Source organism: Protomyctophum bolini, assembly GCF_963924005.1.
Source record: "Protomyctophum bolini genome assembly, chromosome: 4".
NCBI classification, from domain to species: Eukaryota; Metazoa; Chordata; class Actinopteri; order Myctophiformes; family Myctophidae; genus Protomyctophum; species Protomyctophum bolini.
In genome coordinates, this window is record NC_137865.1 from 42,984,364 (window position 1) to 42,996,002 (window position 11,639).

An 11,639-nucleotide genomic window follows, 5' to 3' on the forward strand; every position below is an offset into this window, starting at 1 on the left:
TTGTCAATAACACTGGATCGCGCCATCTTGATCGCCGTGCCCATAAACACCCATTCTATCCGTTTCTTTCAATCGCCTGTTTCTCCTATATTCCTTGTCCCAAATGGCATTTTTGGTCAAAACAAGGTTTATTCCACGGCCCAGAGCCGACGCTGTGATGCCCTCCATGATGCATCATCCCTCCCTGTTTACCGACCGGTGCTGCTAGAACATCGTCGCACACCCCAACACCAGATCACATCCGGCGTGAATTATATCACAGTTTATCAATGAATGCCGGCGGCCTAAAGCGTTAAAGTTACTATGCATTGCGCATATAGTAACTGAACAGGGAGGAGGCCATTCCATTATTAGACTGCATCTTGTTTTTTTTCTGTTTCACTGTACAGGTTGTCCTTCCACTCAGTAGGATAAATAGACCTCAGTTAAATTCCCTAAATATCCACCGACACTTGGACTTTATGTTCCAAAATGAATCGGGCAGGTCAGGCTACGATTGGGTAGCTTGTCCGACTCTGAACCCATTCTCCAGTGGGATAGAAGGAAACATGGAAACACCAGAACCCAATTACAAATGTCATATCATCCAGAGTGGTGATAAGCCCGCGGCTCATTTCAACCAATAGTCTTTAGTCTATTTAAAACATTTAGTCAATGTGACAAACTCTCATTGGCTTATTTCAAAACAATAGGAATTGACGAATACAATCGTCTACTGTTGGACCTGGACTTAATTAATTCCTCATCTAATCATCTGCATGTGTCATCCTTCGTATATACTCCACAGAAGGGTGTAGAGTACAGTGCTGCCAGCGGTAGCATTAACAATGGACTGTGACGATGATGCAGTATTAATTCAGTAAAATTAGGTTTGTATTGAACGTACCTGTTTCTCACTGAGAGCTGTGATCTTGGCCTGTAGTTCATGGAGCTGTTTTTTTAAGTCAGCATTCTGGAGAGAGAAAGAAAACACACGGAACAAAATGCTTGATTCTGTACTGCTTCAACAACACCAACAACAGTCTGCTTGCCTTCAACGCAAAAACATGAACACTTGAACAGTCAGCTTCACTAACAACACACTAGTCTGCTTCAATACTAAACATGTACAGTCAGCTTCAACGTAAGAAATCTGCTTCAAACGGTCTGTCATCAACAGATTCCTTCAACGCCAATATAACTGTCTGCTACTCTGAAAGCTACAACACCAATCAGCTTCAACAACACAGACTGCTTCAGCACTCCTTCACCCCACACGCACACGCACACGCACACACACACACACGCACACGCACACGCACACGCACACACACGCACACACACACACACAGAGAAAAGAAAAGCCATGCAGCAGAGACACACACACACACAAAGATAGACGCAGCGAAACAGAGAGGAAAGATACAGTATAAAGAGAATAGAAGGAGAAACAGAGTGAGTCAGACAGGCAGTGCTGCTGTTTATCTCAGTATATAATAGGACCGTCATGAACACAAACACAGACTTTTGGTTCATAAGCTGGGGTCCGGGGAGCCCCAGTGGTCCTTGAGGGTGAATAAATATATACAAATATAGCACCAAAATCAGTTTAACCACTTTAACCCAATGTATCGGCTATTTGGATATATACAAGCTCACAGCACATTGTGATGCGCCAAGTTGAGAGCTTGTGTAGATCTGCTATTTTCAAAAAGTATTTTGAACATTTGGCATATCTTTGAAACATTTTAACAACACACATCTTGTAGGGGGGAAAACTGGCAGAAAATATTATCAAATGGGGCCGGGGTTCTGCAGCCAAATAATACATTACTTAGTTAGTTTTACAATCACTGCTCTAGGTCTGTGATTCTCAAACTGTCTGTGATTTTGCTAAATGTGCAACATTGTTTTCTCACTCAACGGTAAACATGGTATCTGCTTCATTATTTTTGATCGTTACTGTACCAAAAGAGATTAACAAAGTAACAAACTATACTATAAAATGGTCAAACAATTGGCCAAATTGTCAAACAATTACTCAAGAAAGATATTGTGAAAATAGCTGACGCGTATGCTCACATTCACAATGCCTCCCAACGCTATTTTCACAATATTAATCTGTGGAACAGAGTCAAACAAATGCCTCATCTTCTACAGTTTAAGTGCTTGTCAGGGTGGGGGTCCTCAGTTACAATATGATTATTTTGGTGGGGTCGCAGGTCTGAAAGGCTTGAGAACCACTGTTCTAGATCATGTATTAATTTATAACAGAAACATGGTTGTTTGTTAGTGCCATGGATGGGACAGGGCAGCTTACCTGAGGGTCCTGTTTCATCTGGGCAACCAGTTTCTGGGAGAGGAACATGGGAAGAAAATATTTAGAGAAACACCTCTACCATAGTGACACTTAGTGGCTGAATGTGGTACTACTATAAAACAAATTGCAATAACATTGTATGAATGCATAATACAGTATGTCATAGTGTATTACATAAACTAATATCCCCAAAATATAAATGAGTATAAGCATAAATAGTAAAACTGTAAAACTGCTATTTAAGAAGTGATTTCCTATGGCGAGTGGAGAGTGACATTAGTTTATGTGTAGTTTAAATGATTCAGGTTTTAAACCTATTTAAGACGTAAAGATAGTAGGGCTGTAACTATCAATTATTTTCTTAGTGATTATTTTATCGATTACTTTTGATTTGTCGAATAATCAAAAGTGCATTTACAAAATACATATATTTTTACATCAACATGAAAATAATATTTAAAATAATCTGAAATAGATGATCAAAAATCTTTTCTGTATTTTTGAAATTCAACAGGGTTCCTAGTACACATTTGGAATTTCAAATTTCCAGACTAATTTTGGGCCTGCGGGCAGGGAATTCTCACATTCTAATACAGCCAGAAAACCCCTTTCTGGCAGCCAGCTGGGTAGCAACCGTAGCATGCATCGTTAGTCATTAGACTCCCAATCCACACCTACAGGGTTTGAATCCCGCTGCCATCACTATCAACACTAACAACCGTAGACTTGTTTTTTGGCCGATAAAAGTATAGTTTTAGATCAGGGACGGAGGGGCGCCGTCTCAAGCAAACTTGAGCCACGAGACATCACCGAGCGCGCAAGTTGTCGTGTCGACGTTGCGAAGTTCGCTTGAGCCGACTCAGCCCCTTTCGGGTTGCAACCCGATATGGACAGAATAGTAAATCCTCGTCCCGCAAGTAGAGAAAGTCGCGGGGGCATCCCCATTTACACAAAGCAGACAATGCTCGCAAATGTGACACATAACTACTAGAGGCGAAGCCGTTACTCGTGCGTCACAGAAGGATACGTTCGGTAGGCCAATCAGAGGCAGCTTGGCATAAAGTCTGTTGCTGTATGTATACACAATTACACATAACCTGCCTGGTTGGTGATTCCAGCTTGTGCTGTCGCCTACAGTATTACTGTAGGTGACTGGTGTGTCCATACTCCCAGGGCAGCCATGGGGGCAAAGCTAGTGCTGCATGATTCTTGCTCAAATGTGAATCTCGATTTTCCTCCTCTCACACGATTCTCATTTTAATTTCCATGAAAATATTTGTCTTTAGTCTGTAGTTGCTGAACATTTACTACATTCAAAATGTGGCGCCTGGAGCCAACTACTGTGGCTTTAAACAGACATCAAAGTGCTCGACTTTTCTCTTAAAGTCTCTCTCTTGTAGCAAAAACATAAGAGTAACTACAATGAATTGGACTGCCAACTAATACTGCACGATTCTTGCTCAAATTTAGGATTTGAGATTGCGTAGGAGGTGTTTGAATCTAGATTCCGACATTTTTTCAATTAATTGTGCAGCACTAGGCGAAGCCTCGACGTGCAAAGGCCCACTTGGTGCCACCGTGTCAGAATGTATGTATAGAGGCACCCTGGCCACCCTGTGAGTATGGACATCCCAGGCCCATTCTGACCTGAGATCAGATTCTAAAAATGTCTTCTACATCCCGACAGTTTTCTGAAAAGTCCCCTGCCTGGGAAAACAGAACAGCAGTAATAATCTGGAAACATGAATATTTTTCCATACATTATTTTCCAGACCTGGAAAAGTATAAAATGAAATTCCATACCTTCCATAGTTGAGTAGGAACCCTGATTCAATTACCCGGTACTTTATTCAAATCGATTATTTTTCATAATTGTTTAAATCGATTAATTCAATTCAATTCAATTGTTGCACCCCTAAATGATAGGTTAGAAATGTAATTTAGATATAAGGTTAATCTGGGTGTATTTGACATTTAATGTCTGCATTTACATGCTGGCTGTGTACTTGGCATTAGAAGGACCTTCTAATGCTTGAGGGGACCATTCTTTTTCCAAATTGTTTCACAGACCAACTCATCCGTGCTTTCACCAGATAAGTCCTGTAGAGCCATGCCGTTAAAAGAGGGAGGGAACTTTGTATTTATGAGAAGAAAGATTTACATGCTACCAACGTCAGCTACCAATGCATGGTACGCTTGTAGATCTGCTCTATTTTCTAAGCGATGCTGTTGTACTACCCTCTACAGAGTATAAAACAAGAACTGTAACCGATAGAATGTGCCCTCACTGTACACGATACAAAGTTCTTCTGAAAAGTCAGATCGTGGAGAAATTCTATTCGTTCGGGGCAGCGGTGGCTCAGGGGTAGAGTGGCTGGATGGTAACCACAAGGTTGCCAGTTCGAGCCCGGGGTCCCCCAGAGTTAGTGTCGAAGTGTCCTTGAGCAAGACACTGAACCCCTAATTGCTCCTGATGTGCTGGTTAGTGCCTTGCATGGTTTCCGCTGCCATCAGTGTCTGAATGGGTGAATGTAATGCACAATCTATGTAAAGCGCCTTGGATAAAGGCGCTATATAAATGCACCATTTACCATTTAATATCAAGTGCACGTGAGATGAGCGCGAACGTGACAATTTCACGGCATACACCCGTCAGATCGACTGTGCCCTCCTACCCAAACGTAGGGCCTCTCATTGAAAACCAATTACTAGGTGGGTCTGTAAGCCACTTCCCGTGTGAAAAGCCCTTTTAAGTGTCTTGCTCAAAGACATATTGGCTGTGTGTTGAGGGTGTTTGCTGTACCTGATGGATCTGGATCTCCACCTTCAGAGCGTCCTGTAATGTCTGCAGCTCCATCATCGAGCCGCTCAATCTGCCAGCCAGTCTGGGGAAACGATCTGCCTGAAGATAGAAAAGAACACACAATTCATATAAATATCCACATAAGTAAATATAAGTATCTGATTGATAGAATACTTTATTAACAGTTGCACAGGGAAGTACAGTACATGGTCTGCTGAAAGGGTTTATCCAAAGCCTATGGCTTGTTTCCATTGGGGTCCTTTTGTACTCGATTAATCAAAACATTTAATAGATAGACAAAAATACAATACTATGCTAAACATCATATAAACATTCTAAATAAAAGTAATAAATAAAGATATGTACACAGTAAACAGCTCAGGGTACATCTAGAAAAGAGAACGGAAGATTATATGGGTTGGGACATTTATTTGCTGTTTCATTTATTCTCCACACATATTCAAGTACATTTGTACTTTCTCTTCTACATCTAACCCAACCTAATTAAGGAGCAGCATGAGCCAGAGGCGTATCTACAATAAGGCGCGGGCAGGCGTCCGCCTGTCCAAATCCATTTCTGCCTGGCCAAAATCCATACAATGAGAAGAGAAAGAAGAGGACAAAAACAATACCTGAGAACTATTAATGGACAGCTGATTGGCCCGAGCGCGACCCTGACAATCACCCATTGGAATGTAAATGAATGCCTTTCAGCCTTTGTGTCCTACTCGTCTGCCAGGTATATATATCCCTTTGAAAACCTTTAGTGCTCCGATTGTGCGCGGGGAGACGACAATTAACACATCTTGTTTGCCCAAAACGTAATTCCTGGATACGCCACTGGTATGAGCAGCACCCGTGAACCTCCAGATCTAAAGCTAATACTACTGTCTGTCCCTCTACAAAAAATATTAAATGAAGGCGAAAGCCACAAAAACAAACATTAAAAAAAGAAAAAGAAAAGCCCCAGTCAGGTTCAAACCCCACGACTCTTCTAGGTAACGGTTGCTCACCTCTGAGCCACCTGTTTACTGTTACAGGTAACACTTACTGTTATGAAACCATCATCTCTGTGTGTATACATGCTTACATATATTATAGGTCTATTATAAATACAAGGACATACATGAAAGGACTACCGTATTGTCTACCGACTGAACAATATACCTACTATGTGGACCTACTACTTCCTTTCAGTCAGTCAGAACTTCTATAAGTCAAAGTCAGACAATCAGTCAATTAATCAGTCTAACACTCGGCCAGACAGACAGGCAGTCTACCCATCTGTACTCAGAAATTCAAGGTCACGCTAGGTCACAGTCTCTCTGCTACCGAGCATTACTAAAGAAACACACACATGACTGTGTACAGCTATGCATTTACGGCACAAACAAATACGTGTTTTACCACTTAGACACAGTACACAATGTACTCCACACAAATTAATGGGGTGGGCAAAGAAATCGATTCACTCAAATATCGTGATTTTTTTAATGCCACAATTTTAAATTTGAATCGTGATATATATATATATATATATGTTTTTTTTTAGGTTAGGTTTTTAAAGTAAGACTGACTGGCTGCGTTGAAGTGCATGATTAAACTTTTTATGGTTTATATTGTTTATAATAATTTTAAAATGTTCTAGTATAAAATAAAGCAACGTAACTTGGGGGCATCGATCGCAATATCGAATCGCAATATAATTAAGAATCGCAATATAAATCTAATTGGCACCCTAGGTATCGATATCGTATCGAAGCGGGAGGTAAGTGAATCGTCCCACCCCTATACCCTACAAGTTGCTTTGTACTGTATAAACTATAATACTAGTATAATAATACTACTACATGAAGTAATTTACAAGTTGTCATATAAGTTAATTGACATATAATAACTAACACACCTTTGTCTGTTATAAGAGTGCAGATCTTGATGGGATGCATGAAGACTTGGAAAAACACAAGGTCAAGACTTTTACTGGTTGAATGAAACCCATTAGCTGTTATTTATTCACCCTATCATGCATTTTCTTGCGTAATAATGCAGACCATCTAAAACAATATATGTATACAAATAATTAATACAATTTAATTTAAAAAAAGATGATTTAATCTCATAAATTACCTTAACACCGTCTCCAGTGGGAACAGCATCCAACTGAAGCATTAAAGAGCCGCTGGAATATTAAACAAGAAAATCAGGTTAATTCAGGTTCAGGTTACATTACAAGTTAAAGGTTGCAAACTTTACTTCAATATGTCAGTCAGATTACATTTTTACTTTACTACTTCAAATCTAACCAGACATGGCGCTATTTCTAAGTGCACTGGAAACAAGTTAGTATCTGTTTGGTCATACTATTACTGACCACAGAGGGGAAATTTAAGTTATTTAAAGCACACGGCGCACAAGATTGGACACAGATATGCCACCAACTTTACTGTAGTTCTGACATTGTTGCAATTAATCTAAATCGGGAGAGCGAGATAGCGGATATAAAGCTTATGGATGGTAGTTTTAGTTATATTTAGCACACTCAAATTCAACCCTTGTACTCCACATCTCCTATTTTCTATTCTACTAGTAAATTAATTGCATTCACCTGATGACCTTGTCATTCTAGTTGTCTAAACAGGGACATTGGACAGCAGGTGAATGCAATTATCTACCCGGTAAGGTAGGAAACAAAGCAGTACTGGGTGTCCCCAAGGACCAGAGGTGAAATATCTTGTTCTAAAGGAATTCAAATACAACCAAATACCAAATACTGTCTGAAGTGACTCTCTTTCTTGGATAACCAGTTTCACTGAATGCAAAACTTGCAGTACCATTTATGTTAATAAATACTGCATATATCGAACTACAAACAATAGTGATAATCTTTCTTGTAGAATGTCTGGACAGAATATAGTTGATTATGGATGTCACAAATTAATCCAAGATGCCTAATCAGAGGGATGGTGCAAGATATTTTTGGTGGGAGAAAAAAAATCTTAAAAAACAAAATCAAAACATTTAACTTAATTTTTAGGGGCTGAGTTATTCACATTTCCATGTTCAATGTTTCCATGTTATTATCTTGGCTTTAAAATATACATTCAGAGGCAACTTCTCTTCTGGTATTATTTATTTATTTGAAATTTCACTAAGCACCTTGAGTTGCAGCAACTCATTTTCAAGGGGGTCCTCATTAAAACAACCGGTAAGAATTTATATTAAGGTCAGGTCTGTAATGTGTTACTTATAACCACATTAATAGTGCATTATAATGCACTTATAAGGCATTAGAACACTGGGTCACCTGAAAACTACAGATGGGGGGACCAGTGGTCTAGTACCTTTATGGGTAAAGAATAAAGATCTTATCGGTAATTAAATCTAGCCATGACCTTTTGACATTTAAAATCCAGAGCAACTAGTTCCTTCTGTTTACCCCTGAAATGGAGTCATATAGCAGAACTTACCGCCGGGCTGCGAGTCTGGATTCCACCCCACTGGGCTTCCCTGTAACACAAAGAATTCAACACACAGAACACAAGTTTGTTACAAATGTGGCTACCACACATCATCTGTAATAGGATTATGGCATAACAAAAACGAATAATAATAATAATAATTACAGTAATAATGTACTTTAGAATGACAAAAGTTTATTTTTGTTTTATCCAAAAAGAGGAGTTCAGGTGGTTGCACACTGAACACGCTCGGTGTGTGGGGACCTTAGAGCTAAAAGCCAGAGGTCACACAGTGACATTTCCACAGCGTTAAGGTGGTTGCACAATGCACAGTGACACTGGACGTGTTTTCCAGAAAACCAATAGAGAAGAAACGCTGATAAAATCCCAAAAACGCAGGGACCTTTATATCTACTTCCCTGTCCTGCTAAAAAGTGCTGGGTTTTTATTAGCACTGTTCCTATGTCATGCTTAGTTTGCTTGTATATCTGGGTTCAAACGCTTATATCCAAAACAGGTCAACTCCAAATGATACTAAGAGTATCATTTGTTATCATCATCATCATCATCACAGAACCTGAGACAGCAAGGATTATGTACCCATCTCTGAGAGGGATGCAACTACTGAGGCAGAGAGAGAAAGAGAAAGCAGCCCACTTTTACCATTTGCATTTTACAGTAGGCCTACTGTTCAGTCATTTAGATCAAGGTTTTTCAAAGTAGATGCCATGGCACCCTAGGGTGCCGTGATACAAGTCCAGGGGCGCGTAGAATACTTTGATATTTGGAATTTAACTATATCACTTCAGTTTAACCACTTTGACCCTCTAAACTTTGTGAAAGCAGACCCGAGTTGCACTGTACTAATACTTGGTGCAATCTTTTTCAGACAAAAGTACACTAAGTCTCTTCACCAAAATATAGCAGATCTACAAGCTCACAGCCCGTTACTATTTTTGGTGAATGTTTCCCCCGGAATAGGGATGATTTTAGTGGTTAAACGCCAAGTATAAAAGTTATTTTCAATCTGTTCTAATGGAAACAGATATTCTCAGATTTCCTTGTGACATTGTATTTTAGGGGGAAAGATTTACATACTTGATGCTGTAAAGTCATGTAATAATTCATGCATTCAGGAATACAGTGGATAAAAAAGTTATTTACAGGGGTTCCCTGAGCAAAAGAATAAAATAAAATGTTTGAGAAGCACTGATTTATGATGCTCTCATACAGAGACATCTGCCAAGTACAACAATAGAATAATGTTCAAATCCCAGACAAACAACATTAAAATCTAACAATAGCATGACAACTTTTCCAGTGGCCAGATATACCTGTGATCCATAAAGTTCATAGAATGAGAAAGTGACCAAAGCATAAGAGAGACAGAAGATAAGAGATGTAAGAGTATGTGGGATATATTTTTTTCTTTTTACCAATTGAAGACAGCATGGGATGGGACCAATACAATTATCACCTCCTCCTTTATGTCAAATAACTGAAATAGTGACGTCTTGTTTCAGAGTTAACGTTACTTAATTGAACTAATTGCCTGCGGCTGGACAGAAGGATGTTAACTTGTCCAAATAAAGTTCCCCTGCAGGCCTGCGAAAAGGGACACAAACAGATAAAAAAATAAAATGGTGGGTTTCAACATGAATGCAGAAAGTGCTTCTGGCGTCCAGGTTGTGTTAATTGTTAAAAGTGAAATATATTTTTGTTATAATGTTTCTATTATTTAATACACGTTTTATAGCCCTCTAACAGCCAACTATGGCCGTCTGGTCCTACAGTATAAGCTTCCTCTTCATATCGCTGTTTATAACTGCTTTATTCAAAACATAATGTTTACTGTTATTAACAGGATTATTAACTATTCTTCCGACTGTCAACTCTTTGTTTCAGTACACTGACATATAAACCATCCCTCCCCCAGGTGAGCCCGACACAAAAAACACACACACAAATATCCAAAGAGAACAAGTGTCATAATGTTAGCTTAGCTTAACGGCATTTAGCATGCTAGCGCTAACCAGCTAGCCAGTCAGCCCATTCGCTCCCATTATAAATTAGCTTCACAGGGCTAAATGCTGCTAGAAACCACTGACAACTGTGTTAGCCTGATGAAAATTATAACCTTTAAAGATGAATAATAATAATGCAACGGGAGCGTCTATTAAAAAATAATAATAAAATACAGTGACATTTTTTTTTGTTTAAATGACTTTGATAACGGTGACCATTTTATAAACAATGATCCCGGCCAACATGATGTGGCTCTAAGTTAAGAGTCGGCCCTCCTCCACTAGAATAAAAACCCAACTCCTAGAATAAAAAACTGACCAGGAAAAAAATAATATCCCCTCCCTGTTTGTTTGTCCACCTGTAACTAAATACTGTAAAAAAACACACAGACGACCATAAAGACGTCAAGACAACCAAAGTTTCAGCAGAGACAAGAACAGTAAATGAAAGTTGTGATAATAATAAAATAAAAAAGGAGCCCCAATGTGGACTTACTCTCCTCTCTACTCACTTACAGCAGCCCTCTCTCCTCCTCTTCTCCTCAGAAAATAAAATAAATAAATATTCTACTAAACAACCCCAACAATCCACGGCGTTCAGAATATCCCAGAGCAGTCAGACAGGATCCCGGCTCTGCGGCAAGGCGGATCCGCGTTATTTTATATTTAGTTTAAATATAATTTTGTCCAAAAAGAGGAAAAAACTAAAAAGGTAGAAAACAAGAAGAACTCTTCTTCAATCTCATTCACCACAGCCTGAGAGCAGCTCTGATCACTGCGCTCCACAGGAGCTAGAAGAAGAGGGGGGAAGGAAAAAACTACTTGTAAATGGGACTGAGTAGTCGTTTTGTAACGCTGAATCGTTCGATAAATTGCTATTTTACTGTTAAAGTTCGTTAAATTTGGTGGATTGGCGTCGCGGGGCGCAAGGAAAACGTGTTGGGAAAGAGGACTATTTTTTGTGTCGGTGCGGCGAATTTATTTCACTTTGCCTAAGGAACAGTGGTACTGCGGTTCCCATTGCCTAGGGAAAACACCCGGATGTAAACTCACTC

The 11,639-nt window shown here is 39.4% G+C and overlaps 1 protein-coding gene across 8 annotated transcripts in view; it reads right to left on the minus strand.

Moving 5' to 3' along the window:
- phf21ab (PHD finger protein 21Ab) overlaps positions 1–11,323 on the minus strand; it is a 34,668-nt gene extending 23,345 nt beyond the window's left edge. For 5 of the 8 annotated variants that reach the window (XM_080760874.1, XM_080760875.1, XM_080760876.1 and 2 more), the window contains exons 1-6: positions 9,997–11,323; positions 8,570–8,609; positions 7,230–7,281; positions 5,103–5,201; positions 2,300–2,332; positions 887–952 (exon numbers count right to left, since the gene is read on the minus strand). In XM_080760874.1, the coding sequence (XP_080617000.1) occupies positions 887–952; positions 2,300–2,332; positions 5,103–5,201; positions 7,230–7,281; positions 8,570–8,609; positions 9,997–10,012 (306 nt within the window). In that variant the 5' untranslated portion in view covers positions 10,013–11,323. The remainder of the gene's footprint in view (positions 1–886; positions 953–2,299; positions 2,333–5,102; positions 5,202–7,229; positions 7,282–8,569; positions 8,610–9,996) is intronic. The other 3 variants (XM_080760870.1, XM_080760869.1, XM_080760873.1) reach the window with 3 other exon arrangements.
- Between the last annotated feature and the right edge of the window lie 316 nt (positions 11,324–11,639).